This window comes from Engraulis encrasicolus, chromosome 3 (assembly GCF_034702125.1).
Source record: "Engraulis encrasicolus isolate BLACKSEA-1 chromosome 3, IST_EnEncr_1.0, whole genome shotgun sequence".
Taxonomy (NCBI): Eukaryota; Metazoa; Chordata; class Actinopteri; order Clupeiformes; family Engraulidae; genus Engraulis; species Engraulis encrasicolus.
In genome coordinates this window covers 39,766,737-39,788,428 of record NC_085859.1, presented here as the reverse complement: position 1 = coordinate 39,788,428, position 21,692 = coordinate 39,766,737, and the positions used below count along the sequence as shown (strand labels likewise).

The 21,692-nt window shown below is 43.0% G+C and overlaps 1 protein-coding gene across 1 annotated transcript; it reads left to right on the top strand.

The window, feature by feature from the left end:
• Window positions 1–282: 282 nt before the first annotated feature.
• castor1 (cytosolic arginine sensor for mTORC1 subunit 1) lies at window positions 283–21,118 on the top strand. Its single transcript, XM_063195395.1, has 9 exons — window positions 283–577; window positions 5,994–6,064; window positions 8,752–8,945; window positions 10,053–10,188; window positions 11,029–11,152; window positions 12,355–12,465; window positions 12,977–13,059; window positions 15,342–15,436; window positions 20,338–21,118. Exons 1-9 carry the CDS (start codon window positions 465–467, stop codon window positions 20,407–20,409), a joined length of 999 nt encoding a protein of 332 aa, XP_063051465.1. The 5' UTR covers window positions 283–464; the 3' UTR covers window positions 20,410–21,118.
• The last annotated feature ends 574 nt before the right edge of the window (window positions 21,119–21,692 follow it).

Genomic DNA, 21,692 nt, shown 5'->3' with positions numbered 1-21,692 from the left:
CTTTGCAAACAAAGAAGTATTAAATTAATAATTGAGGGGTTTACAACTGATCTATTTCTCTGGGTAATCATTAAGCATTGAGTATATAAAAAATGTAGCCTATAGGCCTATAAAAAACATTGATTTTATTTTTCAGCTCACATCATTGCACAGCAGATTTCTTCCTCACGCGCAATCTTCAGCTTCCTCTGTGCCTTTAAGAAATCGGGGGTGTGTACAGTAATTTGAATACTGTAGCAGGAGAGTCAAATTACATCGAACGGAGCCTCCTTCCCCCGCCCCATTGATGTTACTGATGCAAGTCACCAGTGTGTTACATTCGCAAATGCAGCAGGGCACACTCAATTTTGTGTAGGAATGCGAGTGAAAAGTAAAGTGTTATTTGAAGCGATACATTTTCGGAATCGTAGGCTATTTACGCACGCTTCTTGTCCCGTGAAGAGCAGTGTTCCAGGAGAGCTGGGATGGACTTGCATATCCTCGACCATCGATTGAGGGTGACTTGTATTAGCAAAACAGGACTGGTTCATTTTACTCACCCGCTAATAAAATTAATTTTCTTGAGAAACAGAAGCAGGTAAGCCGTTTAGATTCTGCAGTTTTCTTGTTGTGGTAGCCTACAGGTCTATGTGCTTTTGTTTTTTCGCACGAGGTAGAACGTGCCCAGGCGCATCTGCTGCTGGTGGCTGGGCACCAAGTTGTTTTTTTAAGGTCCGACACGGAGATTAAGTAAAAAACCTTCACGATTTGAGCATTTGCTCAAAGTGTAGTCTACCGTTTCTCGCATTTCGAGTGCCAATTTATCATTAATAAGAATATTTTCGTTATTTTAAGCAGGAAACCTGCCATTGCCAGCCACGGTAGGGTTGCCAATGGGTTTGCGCAAAACCTGCATGCCCACCAACGTGACCCCGCTGCATGAGGTAGCCTAGTCTGAGAAAGAGAAAACGGATCCAATTTGATAGTTTTTGAAAGCAGTAATCCTATGACAAAATACCGTTATTTTCGTGTTTATGGCACCTGACGATAGTGACACTGACTGTAAAGCTCCGGAAGTAGAACCACATAGCATAGGCTCCAACTTTGAAGATGATATCCATCAAACGGCTTCCACAAGCAGAGAGCGACACCGTTGTTTCATGCGCGCAGCCTGAACAAGATAACGACGTGTATCTTATCCTTGAAAGTAGAAGTGCAAGTCACCCGGTTCTACTTGCTTGTGATACTGTGGCTTGTGTAGGCTACCTGTAGTTGATCTGCATTTGACAAATTAACAAAACTTCCAACTAATTACACAATCTGCCCTCTGTTAAAAGTTTTTGTTTTAGGTTGTGGGTGTCAAATATGAACACCTAAAGTGCAAAGCTAAGTATTGCGACAACCAAATATTTAGGCTATGCATCATCTTCCTTCCTGCTCAGTGACAGTTCCTCAGAGGTGTGACTTCTGGTACCTCAGGTGTTGGTCTTCAAGGTGGTGGTGTGTGTGTGTGTGTGTGTGTGTGTGTGTGTGCGTGTGCGCGGCTCCATTGTCCTCAGTGTTTATGAGAGGCCACCAAGGGCACATCTTGCCCTGATCAATAATGTGGTACTAGAATCTAAATCAGACAGCTATAACACTTGAGGTTTAGTAGATGTTACATAATGGCAATTCAGAAGGGGCAGTCAAGTCACCTGTTACAATTTAAAAAAGCCTTGTACATGCAGGAAGCCTGGCTTTTCAGCCTTGACGAGAAGCAAAACATCATAAAGCATTTCCATTGAAATAAATGTCAGTGGGGCGCAAAAGAAGTTTGGCAACTCCTCTGATGACTCGGGCTGTCCATGGCACGCCTGCCGAGTTACAATGTACTTTTCAGCTTCAAAGAATGTGTTGTTTGCACAGCCCAAGCTTTGTCAGTGCTTCCACGCCACAGCTTGACGAAACATGCTTGACATTTGATCAATTTTGTCAGACTTGAAAATGCTGCTAGCATTGAGCAGTAATATGGGCTCATAATAATTACATGATCATGAAGATGATGGGTCATGTCGCGTTCAACCAGTGCATCGGGACTGTTGCCTGCATACCATTGTGCATGAACGCAGTGTATAAAACTGTGGAGGAATATAAACAGGATGTTTTGTGTTTTACTTAAAAAGGAAGGAAGAAAAAAGGGAGTGAACTGCTGCACTCACCCGGTTATACATCGAACCCTCACCCGGCGCTGCCAACCGCTGCCATGCCTGCCTGTTATGTTTACCTTTAATGAGTGTGGTTTGGCTCGGGAGGCATTTTTCCTATAGCCTATAAAAGCCCCCCTTGGAGGGAGACACAATGCTCCAGTCCTTCCCATGTACTGTATGCATAGACTGCAGTGGTGCAGCTGCCATGTTTATGAAGCGAAAACTCACGACCAGTTCCGCTGACAGCTTTTGCTGGTTCCAGGACAAAGTCATCCAAAAGGGCTCCCTAACCAGTACATATAATGTAATGGGGACCCAATTTGGGCCCCCTATCTCCCTGGGCCTAAGACAACATACCCCTTTGTCCCCCTCTATCGGCGGGCTTGCCCATGACTCCCATGCTTTTGTTCTTGGCTCAACACCTGAACTGTGCAAGCTGCATAAAACCTACAATGTTGTTTTTTTTCACCGGCAGTAGACGATGCACCAGGAGTGGGTGCAAAATGAGGCATGGAAAACTTCTTTCTGATGTAGTATGAATGGTGTATCTCTCTCTGCCCAGCTTTTCTTACCTTTCCTTGCATCATGTATTACAGTTATTTCGTGCAGAAGACTTGATTTCTTTTTTTCAAAAGTGGTCATGCTGTTCGCTCACCGGTACCTAGAGGAAGTGTCAGTGTTTTGGGAGGACTATGTTTGTTTGAGAGGCAAAGATTATTTGGAGGAGGAGGGGGGTGGGATGAAAGGTTAACAGGAAGTTGGTGTGGAGGGGGTTGGCCGTCTGAACACAATGAGCTGCTGAGTTAGGGCCCGTTTCGGGGTGGAACGCCTTATTTTTTCCCCCCTGCTTCAACTCCCTGGGATTGATGGTCCGAGGCTAGGCACCGAGTTCTGCTGAGTGGCCCGCAAAACAGGATCCAGCTGGGGCAGGAGGATGTGTGTGTGTCTCTATGTCTGTGTGTTAGTGACTCTGTGTGAGGCTCTGTGTGTGGCTGTGTGTGTGGCTGTGTGTGCGTGGGTGCGTATTAGGGCTGGGTTCAAAAGATCGAATCGCGATCCAATATCGATTCGCAGTCGAACAGCGCAATATCGATTATAGGTGCTATTTTTTCAACCACATCCTGTACCTCTCTTCCACAGTTTCCCACTTATTTCTCACATATATTTCATGTTTTTGTGGGCATCAAAGGCTGATATATTTAGGTTTTCATATCCGGTCTCAGAATTCTAGGCATAAATGGGTTAAAGTGACAGCCCAGCAATACAAAAGAACGATATCGGTATCGAATCGAATCATGGATCGAATCGATCGTAGCCTTCTGGATCGGAATTGAATCGATCCAGGAAATTTGGATCGATTCCCAGCCCTAGTGTACGTGCGTGCGTGCGTGCATTTCTGTGTGTGCGTGTGTCTGTGTGTGAGAGATAGACCTGCTGTTCGAGAGAGAGAGAGAGAGAGAGAGAGAGAGAGAGAGAGAGAGAGAGAGAGAGAGAGAGAGAGAGAGAGAGAGAGAGAGAGAGAGAGAGAGAGAGAGAGAGAGAGAGAGAGAGAGAGAGAGAGAGAGAGAGAACCAAGACACAGGCACTGTTCAAAGTATGCACTCGTGCACTAGCCTACATAGTGCCCTGCATATAATATTATAATAATAAGTGTATTAGATTCAGTTTATTAGTAGCCTTGTATTGTGAACATTTAGGATGTACAAAGTTGGAGACACCTTTTCCCTTTTCATGTGCATACCATGTGACTTCCATGACCCTTGCATGTTCTTCATGTGAGGGTTCAAAATCAGTGGTTCCTACTGTGCATGGCCATTACCCAAGGTCGAGCCCAAAATAGGCACCTATTGCCTACATTAGTGTTTCTCAATAGGGGTGGTACAGTCCCCCAGGGGGCGTTGGGGATCTCTAGGGGAGCGTTGAGAAGGATACACCTGAGATGGGGCGGTGCTTAGTTGCCATTAAGGGGCATTTGTCCATTGGTAATGTTTAATACTAAGGGGGGCGTTGTCAGGCTTATGATGAGGTCAAGGGGCCGTTGGGAGGCTTGTGATGGGGCCAAGGGGGCATTTGTTCAAAAAAGTTTGAGAACCACTGGCCTACATTGTTGCACACCATGTACCTGAGTTGGTGTGCGGTGCTGATGTGTAGTGAATTTTGGATATGTACACGGACATGTGAGAACAGTCATATGCTAGCAGCCTGTTTAACCTGTTGGCTATACGTAGGTAGAGCGTGTGTGAACTGATGTAAAGGTCTAGAGAAAGGTGAGGTGATGGACTAAAAATAGAAACAGACTCGGTGACGGCGTTGTCTGTGTGCTCCCATATAAAACTTTTAATCCTACATAACATGTCTTGCCCCATGTGTTTTGTCAGACGCGGCCAAGCCAACATGCTTCACATACTTCTGTTGTCATTAGCGTGTAACTTCATGAAGATGTATCGTTACCACAGTTATTGAGCATGGCGATATCCGATAGTTGGTCATATCTTGGATGTCACAATTATGATGGTAAATTATACTTAATACTTTAATGTAATTTAAACAGAGTGTAGAAAACCAAAGCAATTCCGGTGAAAGTCAGGGTTTCTGGGGCTTTGACTACTGTACGTTTTAGTCCAGTTCCTAGATCAGAAGTGCTGGATGTGCTTGACTTCAACCTACACAGGATTTCGTGGGCATAAAGACCTAAGAATTGTACTTGTTGTACAGGCATCACGGATTTGTCAAAGTTAGCACTGAAGTGGAATGTTGAGCTTAGAACTGTTGCGCTTGTGAGAAGGAGGCGTGGCCTACTTGCCCACGACTTGCCACACATGACAATGCTTGTCTCCAGGTGGGCCGGCCCATCAAGGTGCAACATTGTGCAGACTAGGCTGTTTTTTCCTCTTTCTCGTATCAGTGCCCTGGCTGCCGGGAGCGTTTCCCACAGTCATCCGAGCGAAAGGAGAACGCGGTGACAATGGCAACATTGAAGGGAAGCAAGCGTACCAGGGTGCCAGGCCTTCCTGTTCCAGCCTCGGAAGAATTTGGGTCAAGGCCCACGATGATGCAACCAACCAGTACTCAGTATTTTGTTTCTCCCCCCTCATTGCACACAGACCCATCCCCATCCCCAACTCGCTTCCCCCCAACGCTATTTCCATCAAGCCTATCCCCAAATACCCCCTGCAGAAAGGGTCTGGGGCCTCGTTGATGAAGATGAAAAGGAGGCACATCAATAGTCTGGACAGCGTTGAGCAAGGCTGGGTACTTGGTGGTTGTTAATGTGAAGGGGGGCCTTGAGTGTTTGAAGTGATGCTTTCAGTCGGTTTTGCTGTTTGGTCCCAGAATGGTCTCCACTCTCCTCTCCAGCGAGTGCAATGTGGTGTGGTGGTTTAGAGCTAGTGGTCTGCTCCCTCTACTCTGCCTCTCCCTCCATTCCTCCATGACTGTCTGCCTGCCACCCATTAGTCTAGTAGTCTGTGGAGGCTTCGAAATAGCAACCTGCTAGGCTTTTGTTGTTTGGAGCTTGTTTTTGTTGTCTGGTGCGCTTTCTCTCTGTCTCTCTCTCTCACACACTCTCTCTCTCTCTCTCACACACTCTCTCTCTCTCTCTCTCTCTCTCTCTCTCTCTCTCTCTCTCTCTCTCTCTCTCTCTCTCTCTGTCTCTCTGTTTCTCTTTCTCACTCTCTCTCACACTCTCTCTCACTCTCTCTCACACTCTCTCTCACTCTCTCTCTCTCTCTCTCTCTCTCTCTCTCTCACACACACACACACATACCCAGACACAAAGTTAGCCTTCTTTCATGTCCTTCTAATCAGCATTTTACTCTTTTTTTATAGATGTAAATTTCTGAGTCTCACAGAAACTCCAGAGAACTACACAGTGGTCCTTGACGAAGAAGGCTTCAAAGGTATAAACAAACCTCCTACTATTTTATTTCTCCTCTGTTTAATCGCTGTTTGGTGCTCCCTTTGAGAGGCTTGTTTGTGAAATTCAAAAAGCACCCTCCTCATTATGCAAGAAGTATTTTAGGGTCATCAAGCATGAAGAGCTACAATGAAATAAAAAATTTATTCCATTGTTTTATTTATTTATTTATTTATTTTTAAATCCCATTTAGTCCTTTATCCAGTCATAGCTGAGAACAGACACTGTCAAACCAACATGCCTCTCATGCTTTTGTTGTCGTTCGACTGCATTGAAGATGTTACTAGTAAGCACCACATCTATGGATCATGGAGAGATCTGTCAGTTGCTCAGATCTCGGTTATCACAAGTGTGTGGGTAAATGAAACTTTTAAAACTTGAATCTAACGAATTTAAACACAACACAACACAGACAAAAAAAACAATTCCAATGAAGGTCTGTGTGATTTCGTGTTCAGTTCCCCACATACTTTTCCACCAGCTTCTCCTCCTCTAGTTACTGATTGATAGGAAAGGCTAACTATTCCAAATGGTAATTATATCCCCGAAACGCGGAGCGTCGGGGATGTAATGGTTTTGCGTGCACCGCCGAGTCCGCCGCCGCCGCCGCCGCCGCCGCCGCCGCCGCGTAAGGTCTTTCGTGTTAACACGATAACTTTTGAACGGATGTTTGGATTTGTCCCAGATTTGGTGTGTGAATGCTCTAGGGCAGGTTCATGAACTGATTCGAGTTTGGAGGTCAACAATTTCAAGATGGCCGAATTCAAGATGGCCGAATTTTTGTTTGGTCCATAACTTCTGACCGGGTGGTTGGATTTGTCCCAGATTTGGTGTGTGAATGCTCTAGGGTGGGTTCATGAACTGATTACAGTTTGGAGGTTAACACTTTCAAGATGGCCGAATTCAAGATGGCCGAATTTTTGTTTGGTCCATAACTTCTGACTGGGTGGATGGATTTGTCCCAGATTTGGTGTGTGAATGTTCTAGGGTAGGTTCATGAACTGATTCGAGTTTGGAGGTCAACAATTTCAAGATGGCCGAATTCAAGATGGCCGAATTTTTGTTTGGTCCATAACTTCTGACCGGGTGGATGGATTTGTCCCAGATTTGGTGTGTGAATGCTGCAGGGTAGGTTCATGAACTGATTCGAGTTTGGAGGTCAACACTTTCAAAATGGTGGAATTTTTATTTGGCCCATAACTTCTGACTGGGTGGATTGATTTGCCCGGTAACTCCTTAATTTAATGGTTCACCATTTCAGTGAATCTACCATATCAGGTAGGCCTACAGTGTAATAACCAGTGTAACAATATGTAATACCATGTAATACTAGTGTAATACCAGTGTACAAATATGCAATACCATGTAATACCACTTACACACAAATAGCCTACATGATATAAGTACAAAATTGGTACATGGTGTCACACTGGTATGACGTGGTATTAAATATTGTTACACTGGTTATTACACTGTACCTAATGTGGTATATCCACTGTAATAGTGAACCATTAAAACAGTGTTACCATTTGCCCTATATTTTTTTTTACTTCGTTTTCACAATAGTCGTTTGGTTGTAAGCCTGTGCACGTCATTGATCTATGTATAGATATTAAATATATTTATTTTATATTTTGTATTTATCATAAACGTTCATGAAAAGGTGGACGGTAGTGGTAGGAATGATTGGGGACTGGAAGCGTCGCGTTTCGGGGATATACCTTAAGCAGTCGAAGGCGACTGCACAGGCAGTCTAGTTTTAGATGCACTTGGGCACGTCCGCCCACTATGTGCTTATTGCCAAATTACACAACATAAGGGCATAAATTGGCCGATTTGTTACAACACTTTAAACTAATTTTAAAAAGACAGGGTGTCCCAGAAAGGCCAGATGCAAAGATGAAGGCAAGTTTTAGTTTGAAAGGGCTGCAGAAAGGAACAAGAGAGAGATTTGAGACAACTTTATTAAACATCTTGGTATGTTTGAGATGAATGAACCCATTCAAGTCAAGTCAGCTTTTATTGTCACTTTCTTCATATGCACAAGTCATACAAGGAAAATGAAATTACGTTTTTCTACGTAATTCTGTTGAAAGATGAGTGTCTTAGTGTTTAAATGGAACTTATTGCATGTTTTTATGTGCTTCAGAGGCTGAGATAGGTTTAGGTTTTTATAAAGGTCTTACTGGGCAAATACACAGGCCGCGACGCGATTGAAGCGACAGAGAATAGCTTCTGTGCAGCAGCAACCGATACGAGCGATTGAAGCGACTAGAGTATGTCCGTTACAAGCAGAACGCAAGCATTCAAACATTCCAATTGGCTGTGGTCACTGACCTCTATACAGTCATTGACTGTCGCGGCCTGTCGGTGAACCGCGTCATAGCTCATTTGCATAACATTCCCAGGAGTTCAACTACAAACTGTCGCTCTCGGTGTGCGAATCGCCTCTAGTCTCCAGAATCGCTTTTGTCACGCGACTCAATACAAACTCAATTACTTCCATCGCTCGCCTCGCTCATGTCTCGGCTGGTGTATTTGCCCGGTTAGGCATTCAACTGCCTTTTTTGCAGGTGTTGTAGGTATCAATGGGTTAAACTAAATGCATGTAGAACCATTCCTGATATGACATGCCTCATCCGTCTGGCCTGTTCCCCTGTGTCTCTGCAGAGCTGCAGCCCTCAGAGCATCTCCAAGTGGAGGGCTCCACCTGGCTGCCTCTCAACGTGGTCTCCAACGGCAACACGTCCAGCAGCTCGCAGGCGGTGGGAGTCACCAAGATCGCCAAGTCGGTCATCGCACCGCTGGCCGAGCAGAATGTCTCAGTCTTCATGCTCTCCACCTACCAGACCGACTTCATCCTGGTGAGGAAGAGGAAGACACAAGTGTATACCATTGTATTACATTGCATTACATTACACATTACATTACATCCTGGTGAGGAAGACACAAGTGTATACCATTGTATTACATTGCATTACATTACACATTACATTACATCCTGGTGAGGAAGACGCAAGTGTGTACCATTTCTAGCCTGATTATCATCGACTTTCAAATTCTCAAAGGTTCTCCCATTTGCAATGGGGATTTTTTACATGGAGGAAAGTCTTCCAAAGTCTCTGTGCACTGGCGGGGATCACTCAGTGCTGAGGCAAGAGGCCAGTGGTTGCTTTCCTGATTATCATCGACTTTCATATCTCTTCGAGACTTGGTCTGACCAAGAGCATAACAATTAGCATTTCCCAAATGGCATGGTTGACCCGCCTCCCTTGGTTTGCTACTGGTTGTTTGCTTCCTGACAAAGTGAAAGGAGTTCCTGATTTTTCAGGGGCTCAGAAAGCACTGACTAGAAGCAACGCAGAAAGTGCTGCATCACTAGGAGGGCAGGGCCTTGCTATACCATGACATTACATCACATTACACTTAGATGACACTTTTATCTAAAGCTACTCACTTACTTACACATTACTTCGGGGACTGTAACCTAGGGCTGCACGATTATGGAAAAAATCGTAATCACGATTATTTTGGTAAAAATCGTAATCACGAATGTTAATCACAATTATTGAATTTCACAGATTTTTTTGAAAATTATAACAAGATGAAGTATAACCAAGAATGATTTATATACGGAATGAGCAAAATTAAATGAATTGTAATAGTTATGTAAAGGCAATAGCATGAAACTTAGGTGGACAGATTTCTGGCCAGAAACACCAGCCTGTCAGTATGTTCTGGCTTCAAGGACGGTCTCAAAGGTAGGTAACTATTGCCATCATTAAATCACGATTGAAATCACGACTTCGATTACACAATTTTATCACAATTTTCGATTATTTCCGATTAATTGTGCAGCCCTAGTGTAACCAATACCCTCCATCTGAATAATTGTAAGTCGCTTTGGATACAAAAGTGTCAGCTAAATGTAATGTAGTAATGTAACCGTGTGTGTATTTTTCCTCTGGCAGGTACGAGAGAACGATCTTTCAGTCGTGATCCACACGCTTCAGGAGGAGTTTAATATTTACAGGGAGGTGGGGGGAGAGTCCGTTCCTGTTCACCAGCAAGACACCCAGAATGGCCTTCGGCGGAATGGAAAAGAAGGTCAGTGCACATGCACATGCACATAGAAGATATGATTAAGATACGTGTTGGGTTTGCTTACATGTGAGTGTCTGTTTTGTGTGCATTCTTATCACGTTCTCTCTCACTCTTACACACACACACACGCACACACACAATGTTACATACAACGTCACCTGGGGACTATTCCATCAACGGCGTTAACCCCAAATCTGATCTCAAGTTGTTAAACTGCGCTATTTTTAGACAGCGATTTGTTCCATCAGTCTTGCTAACCTGGAACTCAGCTGAGTCGGCAAGGTAGTTAATTTGACAACGCATGCACAACTCTCCAACATGATCGCATTTTCAACGGTCGTTGACATGGACTTCCCCTGTAAAACATACGCGAGCGCAATGCCAGGTTTGGCGCTAAGGCACAGCTTATCTTCAGTGGTGGAATGGCTTCAGCCTCTAGTTTAAGCTGCCGTTAATTAAAACTCGGTTTACGCACGTAAGCACCGCTAAATTCAGCGCCAATGATGGAATGGTCCCCTGGCCTCATACCTATTGCTAAATCACATCACTGTATGTTTTGCTAAATCCGCTACAGTGCAAATGGAATAACAGCGACTCTGGTCCTTCCGTGGCTTAGGGCACTGGGTTACTACACTGGCGACCCGGGTTCTGTTCTGGTCCGGGTCATTTGCCGATTCTTCCCCGTCATAATCTCCACTATCCTATCAATAAAGGCATGAAAGCCCCTAAAAATATCTTTAAAAAAAGGAATAACAGCGACTCCAAATGTTAAACACTCTTCACTCTTATTTTTTTTCCTTCGTCCTCTGTCTTGTCTATCCGCTGTGTTGTCGGCCGCCGCAGCTGCCAAGCCCACGGTGCACCCGGTGCTCATCCCGGAGAACCAGTTCTGTGTCATGAGCCTGGACCCCGACACCTTGCCAGCCATCGCCACCACCCTCATCGACGTGCTCTTCTACTCAAACAGGTAGCGTTTAGGGATGGGATTCGATTAATCGAATATTTGAATATTCGATATGCGTTCGAATTTTAGATTAGTCCATTTGAATTCGAAATGTCTTGTCTTGAAGTACAATTCACAAAAGATGAATCTAAATGAAAAGAGGGATCTTCTCCATTCTCTGTCATTTTGACTTTCCATAAATAGTCATTTTAGCTGTAAATCTTACCATACTTTGGTCATACTAGTTAAAATTATTTCATTATTTCATGAATATTCATGAAAAGATCGAATTTGGCAGTAGACAGCACAGTTTCAATGAGCATCATAGTTGCAATAACTACTCTGGCCACCATCTTACACAGTGCACCTTTAAGTTATGAGGAGGAAATGGTCACAGTTTGTACTTTTCATTGTGGAAATGAGTTGGTTTAGCAATTAACTTTGATTCCAGCATTGACATTAGGTGTTAGGCGACAAGGAGTGTCTCGGTAGGAACATCAGCACACTTGGATGAGAGGTCGGTAAGGGTCACGATGTCACAGTGTATGGTTCGGTTATCCGATATGGTACGGTATTTTCGTAAATTCAAATGGTAATTATTATTGTCAGCACTTCTTACCACGGTTTCACCGTATACCGGTTATCATGACACCCCTAGTCCAAACATAAACACAAAATTAAAATGCAGGAGACAGTTTAACTTGGCACCTGCAGTTGAAAGTGTTAATCATCTCAATCATTAGACAGAAGCTTGCTGGTGACCTTTCACCGTTCCACCATTGAGAGCTTGCTGACCTATGCAGCGTCTGTGTGCACTGTGCCAGCTGCACTGAGGCTGACAGGAAGAGACTGCAGAGGGTGACCAAGTTCCCAACATGACACAAAAGATCATAGGCTGCCCTCTGCCTCCCATAACCTCCATATACAGTTCCTGCTGCCTAAACAGAGCCATGAATACATCATTCAAACTGTTGCCCTCTGGCAGTGTGAAGTAATGTATAAATGTATACTGTGGTGTACATTCAGTACATATAGGTAGGCTTGAAATCGCATTGTACAGAACATGATAATAAAAGACTTTCTATTTATATTTTATATCTTCTTCTTTATTTATAAACTAAACTGGTGATCTGTGCATTTAATGCTGTGTATACACTGTACCTGTGTTTGGTACTGGCCTTTTTTCAACCAAAAAAACACATCTCTTGTTCTGCTTGCTTTTGCAGTCCAAAGGAAGAGACAGACTCGAGTGAAGACCTGCAGTGCGTCAAGTTCTTCTCCTTTTCGTTAATAGACGGCTACGTTTCCTTGGTGATGGACACCGAGGCACAGAGGCAGTAAGTCTGACTGGATGGAATCTGTATTATTTAGTTAGATAAACAACACAATACAACCTGTATTTATATAGCGCAATATTGCAACTAAAGTTGTCTCAAAGTGCTTTCAAAATACACATACACTTTCCCACATTCAAACACCAGCTCTGGAGGCTGCCACACGGCGCCATTTGTCAGGGGTTCATGTGAGAAGGTGCACACACACACACACACACACACACACACACACACACACACACACACACACACACACACACACACACACACACACACACACACACACACACACACACACACACACACACACACACACACACACACACACACTTTCCCAAATTACACACCGTTCATGTGAGAAAGTGCAACATACACGCATGCACACAGGCACGCATTCATACACACACAAACATAAACACAATAACAATATCCCTAGAGAAAGATATCTTCTTGGTGTCTTGGCATTGAAGATGGGCTCTCATGTGTTGGTGTGTTTTTTTTGCCATATATGCAGGTTCCCTGCTGACCTCTTATTCACTAGCTCGTCTGGAGAGCTGTGGAGAATGGTGCGAATTGGAGGTCAACCACTTGGCTTTGGTGAGTAACTAACATCCCTTTTGTCTCCCAATCAAACCCCAAGATTGTTTTTACTGGGTTAACTCATACTTTTATCTTGAGAGATATTGTAGACATGGCTGGTGGTTTGAGGTGTTTTTCTGCCTTTTGCTGTACAGCGCTACTGTAGTCTCCTGAATGTCCATCAGGATTGTTGAAGGATCCGTCTATCCAGCTGTCTATGGCCTTGGTATTCCTATGAGTGCGTCTGTGCAGGAATGGGTATTCGTAGACAGTGATGGGCAAAATGGATTCATTACTTACAATCCAGTGCCACAAATTCCAAATCACATTGTTTTACCTGTCCAATTCCACCAGGTGACCATTCCACCAGCCAATCACTTGGCTGAACATTACATTACATTACAGTCAGCAGACGCTTTATGACCAAAGCGACTAACAAACGAGGGCATAATCATAGCCAGCATCACTAGCAGATACAATGTGCACAGGAAATCTACAGAACAACAAGTGCAGCAGTACAACTGTTCCTAGACAGTGTTGACCAACACTAACCTGAACCCTCACTTGTGACGTGGCTGTTTTTGCTGAATTCTATGAAATGTCAAAGTGACCTATTAACCATGGCTGTGACAGAAACATTTGCAAGCTGTGGCATGTTGGGTTAAAAATGAACTGCATATTCAAATTTGAAACACTTTTAAAGCTCTTTCCAAATTTAGCTGCAGCGCTCATTGTGCAAATGGAACGGAAGGTTGTTACATTTAACTCTCTGCCTACTGACTTTTGTATATGAAGCTATTGTACTTTTGAGCTTTTCTGTACATGGATGTTATTCAGCTTTTCTGTATATCGATGTTACTTGTTACTGTACACAAAACGAATGTTAAATCAGTGAAATAACTTTGCATTGGAGAAAAAAATAGGAGCTTGTGAACCTTTTCAATGAGGTACTGGTTCAGGGAGCAAAGAAGATTTGCTTTAAGAGCAGTGATGCAGTGTCATTAGTTTCCTGTATGGGAAACACAGTGGGTGGTGACAGACTCCAGTCTGTCACATTCTGGTCAGTCACAAAGTCATCTGCACATCATAGTCGTGTGTGCGTGTGTGTGCGTGTGTGTGCCTGTGTGTGCCTGTGTGTGCCTGTGCCTGTGCCTGTGCCTGTGTGTGCCTGTGTGTGCCTGTGTGTGAGTGCGTGTGTACTAAGAGTGTTTGTGTGCGAATGTCTGTGTCTGTATGTCCAAGTACTACTTGTGTGTACAGTAGGTGTGTACGTGTTTGGTGGTGGGTTGCAGTTGCTGACTGGCACTTTGTATTAGACTGGCACACAATGCTTTACCTCACCCTGATCTTTGGACTGCTGAGTCAGGGATGCCAGCTGTGCCAACCTAGCCAGCCAGGCCAGGATGTACGCAATGCATATACATTATCACCCAATACCTAGCGAAATGTTAAACAATAATGTACTGTAGTCTATCTAATTAATTATGATCTTATAGCAGTCAGCAACCCCATCACAGCAGCCACCCTGTTCCTGCAGTGAAACATTGAATTCATGCATGAATGAATTTTGGTAGAAAAATAACTTCTGAGTTAAATTACGAACTTGCAAATGTATCCGGTCGAGTCAGTAGATCTTTAATAAAACTGGACAGGATGCCTAAAAGGCTCAGAGAGCAGTGACGGTCAGCATGGATACAGTAGCTGTAATCAAGTGGCACATATTCCAAATGACCTGGTTTTACCTGTCCAACTAAACCTTGTGGTCACCTGACGTCCACTTGGCCGCATGACTGTTTCAAAGTTAATTAGGGCCATCACCTGGTTAAATTGGACCTCCTGCAACTGCTCATATTGAAATTTGACCAAAGCATGTGCTGACTTTTATAAGTACATTTCAAAGCAGGTGATTATCTACCTACTTATAGTAGTGATCTCTGCTTAGCCCATTGATACACCTGCAAAAAATGACTGTGCAATGCCCAAGACTTTTTTGGGAAAAGGTACTGACGGCCTATAAAAATATGACTTATCCACCACTTTTGTATTTTATTATTGGAAGTGACTGTTCAGTCTGTTCAGATATGGAAGTGTGAATTCTTGCCATTCAAATATTTTGAGAACATACTTTTTAAACCTATAAAAATGCATTCTGCAATGCAATACAATGGAATACCTAATACGAAAATGTCAATTTCCTAAAATGGATATTCGTCCAAAAAGCACTCTTGAGGTCTGCAAAAGCTTGTTAAGTATTTTCTTAAATAACATGCTGTCTGGTCTTTGTGATTTGTGACTCCTAGATGAGTGTGGCATCGTGGCTCAGATCTCGCAGCCCCTGGCAGACAGTGACATATCGGCCTACTACATCAGCACCTTCAGCTTTGACCACGCGCTGGTGAGCACATCGCACCACATCACACCTCATTCACATACAAGGTTCGCGTGCACGGAAACGGAGACGGCGCAAGCGGGAGAGGTTCACCGGGTGTTGAGTCATCTTTATCACACTCAACAGTCTGCGTGTGCAAGCTATCTGCGAGAAGCCCAGCCTTTAGTCTGTGTTTTTGGGCCATTCATTTCAATAAGACCCTGTTCATGGCATGCGTACCCCTGTGCAGAAAATAGACTGGAGTTCTAGACTTGCTTGCGTGCCAGGCTGACACTTCGCTTTGGTGTGAAAGGAGTAATGAGTACGGATACATTTGAGCATGTTGGCCTAAGGCCCGTGCTTGCAGTGTCAGGCACAAGGACAGAGCAGGGGCCTGACACCAGGCTGGGCAGTGATGGGCAACCTGAATTCAGAAGCTAATCCAGTGCCACATATTCCATAATACCTGGTTTTACCTGTTCAAATACCCTAATCCAGGGGTGGGGAACCTATGTTTTGAGGCCATTTTATCCGGTGGCCCCCAATGTACTTTTAATGTCATGCAGTTTCACATGAAATATGACGTGACGAGAGAGAGAATCTGCTACTGACTTAAAAATAGCTGCGCGCTCCTTTAAAAGAGGGAGGATCTCCCGCAGCAGCAGACACAGACAAGTCCACGCAGAAGAGCCAGGATACTAGATATCTAGAACCTACAGCACTGTCCCACGGCGATTTGGCCCAAACCTGGCCTTTGTTCTCAGAATGCCAGAGGAGTTACAACTCGAAATGAATTCGGTTAGCAAAAATAAAAAATATCATATATATAAGGCAAGCACAGACAGAGGCTGGAAATTCACAGGTGAGATTTATGTTGGATAATGTTAGCCATGTGAGGGCCAGCCATGGCCTTGAGCAGGGGTGGGCAAAGTCAATGTCTGCAGTGCCTGCCTGCCAGCCAACTAAATGATGCTCTGGGATTCTAGGAACTGTACCTCGCCAGCATTCTGGCGAAGGAGGAATCCAGATGTTGTTTTAAAGTTTCACCCACAGAGGGAGCTGTGTCCCCTTGTTTTGGTTGGCCCAGAGACCAGATGAACACTATCTTATACATAAATGTATGCATTTGATTATGCAGTAGAATTATATTTTTTATATTAATCATAATAATCATAATTCTCAAGTTGACTGTTTGTCCTGTTTTGGGCCTGTGGACAAGTCCATTCCTACCCTACTCATATCATGAAAATCATGTAAAGCGTTGGGTCAGAGGGCATAGATCAGAGATCCCATCGTCCATTCCACTGTTGACTCCACTGAATCATGGCTTCCAGCCTGTCTTGTTGCAACAATAACATACATGAAAAGCAGGAGGAACCCCACCAACAGAACATAGATTACTGGGATTACTGATGTGCACGCAAACTCGGATGTTTATGTACTGATTACAAGTGGGAGTCTCCTCTAGGAATAACTTAGTAGCTATGAATAGAGAAGTGAGCAGTAAGCAGTATTTTTTTTTTTTTTAATCATGTGGTCCTTGTGACGGTGTGGTCTTGTAGACAATAAATCTATACATATAGATAATAGGGCTGGGAATCGATCCACATTTCCTGGATCGATTCGATTCCGATCCAGAAGGTCACGATCCGATTCGATCCACGATCCGATTCAATTCGATTCGATATCGATCTTTTGTATTGCTGGGTTATCACTTTAACCCATTTATGTCTAGAATTCTAAGACCGGCTATATAAACCTAAATATCTCAGAATTTGATGCCCACACAAACATGACATACCTTGATATGAAAGAAACAAGCAGGAAACTTGGTAAGAGAGAGAAAGGTGGGAAAAGACTGGCACTATTTACTTGAACAGGCCGTGTGTATTTGTGCATGTAGCCTACATGAATGTGAAAGAGAGCTACAGGATGTGGTTGAGAAAATAGCACCTATAATCATCGGCAAAAGATCGATCCACAAAGTTGTGAATCGATATCGGAATTTTCAATTGTGAATCGATATTGGATCGCGGATCGATCTTTTGAACCCAGCCCTAATAGATAAGCGTCTCTGCCTTCCCTGTTTCAGAGGCAAGATTATTGCCATTGTGAAATTGCTGTGTATGTACTGTACATTATTGTGAACCGGTAACTGAAGAAAAACGTATTGCATTTCTGCCTGGCCTAAGTGTATATATGCTTTAAAGGGACAGTGTGTGAGATTTTTTTATTTCAAGAATTCATGCTGCCCATTCAATAATGTTACCTTTTTCATGAATATTTACCACCATGAAATTCTAAGTATTCATTATGCCTGGAAAAATTGCATTTTTCATACATGAAAAGGGGGATCTTCTCCATGGTCCGCCATCTTGAATTTCCAGAAATAGCCATTTTTAGCTGCAAAAATGACTGTACTTGGGCCATACTAGAAAATATTAGTTTATTACTTAGTAAACGTTCATGAAAAGATCAAATTTGGCAATAGGCAGCACAGTTTCAATGAGCAGTATAGTTGCTGTACCTTTTTTAGACCATTTCCTGCACAGTGTACCTTTTAAGTTATGCTATTAAGCCAATGATATACCAGCACTGTGAACAACCGACAATCTGTAATATCATCAGGCATGGCTGAAGTGCATGCACCCAATCAGTATTTTATGAGAAGCGTTATTTGTATGAGATTTATTTTGAGTACATCTTAAATACCGGTATTATTTGAATGGCAACCATTTGGTAGGTTGTTACTGTAGTAGGAGAAGCGGTTACAGAACTTAAGAACATTTCCAGATGACTCGATCATCTGTGCTGAAGAAACACAATACATTTAGATCAATAAATGTGTACACTGTGTTTTATTTGTAGCCTACCTATTGCTACTACAGAGCTCTTTGAGTGAACGTTGTAACCCGAGTCTTTATGCACGTCTAAGAAATGCATCCTTGAGGTACTGGTTGAAGCTACAAGCAAACAGACCACTCAGGTCAAGTCGAGTCAAGTCAACTGTACTTTATTGTCAAAAATCTATGTAACAGGGTTACCACAGAAGTTTGAAATTGCGTTTGACCAGTCTTCAATGTGCAGTTTAACTAAACATTTAGATAAGACACTCTTTCCTCTGACATGACTACTAGCGTGGCTAAAGACCGAACCAGTGTGTCTTTGCCTAAAATACTGTTTCTCAACAGGGGCGGTACAACCCCTCAGGGGGCGTTTTTGGAGCTCTAGGGGGGCGTTGAGAAGGATACAGCTGAGAGGGGGCGGTGCTTAGTTGCCATTGGGGTGCATTAATCCATTTAATATTTTAATACTGCGGGGCGTTTATCAGGCTAATGATGAGGTCAAGGAAGGTGTTGGAAGGCTTGTGATGAGGCCAAGGGGGCGTTGGTTCAAAAAAGGTTGAACCACTGGCCTAAAACCTATCCCTGCCCTAATCTCCCTGCATATTTCATTGGCTCGCATTCTGGGCAGATTTGAATTTCACAAGATGGTTAACTTGGTCATATGGAGTATTATTCAGTCACAGGAAGTATGGGTCATAGGTATGGGGCCCAGGACACTTGTGCTCAGAAGGGCGGTTCTCTTCTCCCCCACCCTGTTTAATCAAATACCCTTTTATGGTCCTCCTGTTCTTCTTTCTTTTTTTGTTACTTGACGTTAATGTTGTGAAATATCAGAAAATTATGAACACAAGAGACATGGTCAGAAGGGAGAATCCACGATTTAAAAATCTTTTTCCATTTCTCTTTTTCTTTCTATAGCAGGCCTAGCCTAGAAATCTAGACAATATCTAGACATAGCAATAGAAATAGACTTACCAATAAATGTCTTACCAATAAAATCTGCAGTAGTCTCATCCACACTGGTGACCTTTTTATGTTTTTTTCCAATAAACTGATGGATTCAGCCTAGTGTTGTTTTCCAAAGTGACTCTCAAAACTTTGATGAATCACCCAAAATGAAATTCGTAGAATGCAGAGAACGTTTGCTCATGCCTTGTGTGGTGTGTGTCGTGTGTTTTCACAAGCTTTCCAAACTGAAGCCAAAATTCCCTTTTGTGTCAGCTGTTAAAGGCTGAATATAGACATGTCACGTCATGTCATGTCATGTTATGTCATGTCATGGTCGAAGAAGTTAGTTTTGTGAGATTAAGTAGAATGGAGGAGGTGGCCTGCACACCTTGAATCTTAGTTTGCAGGTGCTGCTATCTCAATGGAAGTCAATTGAAAATTATAGAAGAAGCGCAACACTGCTACAATTACGGTCAAGGTTCAAATGTGAAAGCTGACGTTTCGGTCAGTCAGTCATCTGATGAAGGTCTGACTGACCGAAACGTCCGCTTTCACATTAGAACCTTGACCGTAATTGTAGCAGTGTTGCACTTCTTCTATCATTTTCAGTTTTGTGAGATTGCCTTCAACATTTACCACAGAAATGCAGGGAAGAAGGCACCTGCTTCGCTCGTCTCAGAAAGAGGTGTGGTCAGGAGATGACATTGCTTGACTAGTGCGAGAGAATTGGGTCAAGAGACAATAGTATTCACTTTTTTCTAAGGAAATGGTCTGAGTCACTGGCTTGAAAGACAGAGAGCTGTCTTGTCATCATGGTTCAGTCACAATTTTTTCCATTTTTGTTGGATTAACCCTGTTAACAATTAATTAACTGTCACGCTATCCTGTCTTCTGGTATGTGAAATGGAAGTATGAATAACTGACCACTAAATACCTTCACCACCTCATCTGCTTTGACGGATCTGATTGATTATTTAAATATATTTGTATATTATAGATTAACAAACATAATAAATATATTTAATAGAGTTGGGCTTTCACGGCTTTCACTTAACTTAATGAATAAATGTAATATTCATTAATTTATTGTATATGTTTATTTGTGGGCTTTATTTTTTATGACTTCTTCCCCAGGTGCCTGAAGAGGATATTGTCACTGTTACAGACATGCTCCAGAGACAAAGGAAGGAACCGGCAGCCTGTTGACCTGCTGTCCTGCCAAGGCCACGGTCACTTTGGACATCTCTCTCTCTCTCTCTCTCTCTCTCTCTCTCTCTCTCTCTCTCTCTCTCTCTCTCTCTCCGTATGTGTGTGTGTGTGTATAGATTCTAATCTGTCGTGCCTACACTAACTTTGCAGCACAAGCAGTATTATCCTCTTAGCAGCATCGAGTGAGTGACCACAGGATGTGTTTCTTGGAAAGACATTGATAAGGGAGCGGTCGGTCCGACCTCCATGATGACGCTGGCCATCCGTCAGCTGCCCGTGATTCAGCTGCCATCTATAGGTGGCATTTTAATTTGTCCTATTGGTGTGAAAATGAAAAATGGTGTGCACTGAAAAAACAAAGTTACTGTTCAACAAGCACCTGTCTTCCAGCGGTGTTGCACTGAGAGTCCTCTTGTGAGAATGTGCTGCTCCTTCCCTCTTTGGGTAATGAGAAGATTTTTTTTTTTTTAATGTAGCCTGTGAGGTACTCTGTGCATCGCAATGCCTTCTTTTTTTCACTGTCTCTGTGCTATATCAAAGTTTACTTTTTCCACATATTTTGTCATTGTAGTTGAACCCATACTGTGGCAATCAATCTTGCCGAACAGTATGTTTGCTTTGGACAACATTTGTGTATCCATATGAAAAGCTCCTTTGTTGGAAAATAGACACTTGAAAAAAATGTCCCCAGAATAATGCGTTATTCCACACATTCTAACTGCTGTGTATGATAACCACTTGTGATGTTCTAGGATAAAGGTCTTCGAGACGAGTCATATGTTTCACAGTAGTCATATTGGTATACTTTCCATGACGTGCAAGTTGTGGCTAAAAATGTTTGATGAATCCTTTTGTATATTCCCTCTCCCACACCAGCAACTTGTTAGAGGCTTCTTTGTGAGAACCTCAAGATTAATCTGAGTGGAATCACTATGTGAAACCACTATGTGAAATATGTTAGTGTTACTGTTTTTGACCAACACATTGACTGTTTTGACGTACACATTTCAAGCTGGGTTGCCTGGTGTGAAGCTCTTGGTGTGTCTTCTAGATAATGGGGATGTTTTTGGGCAATGAATGAGTCTAATTAAAGTCTAATTTGTCATTATCCGTTAACAGTTGGTGCTGAAGGGCAGATTGTGCCAAAATGGTGTGAATCTTGAAGATATCTGAGTTACAATGCCATTTTGTAACTCGAATCTTAAATCTCTGCAAATTTGCTTGTTGGACAATATATAAAAGAGTGCATTTTTTCCCTCGTTAGTCATTACTACATCAAA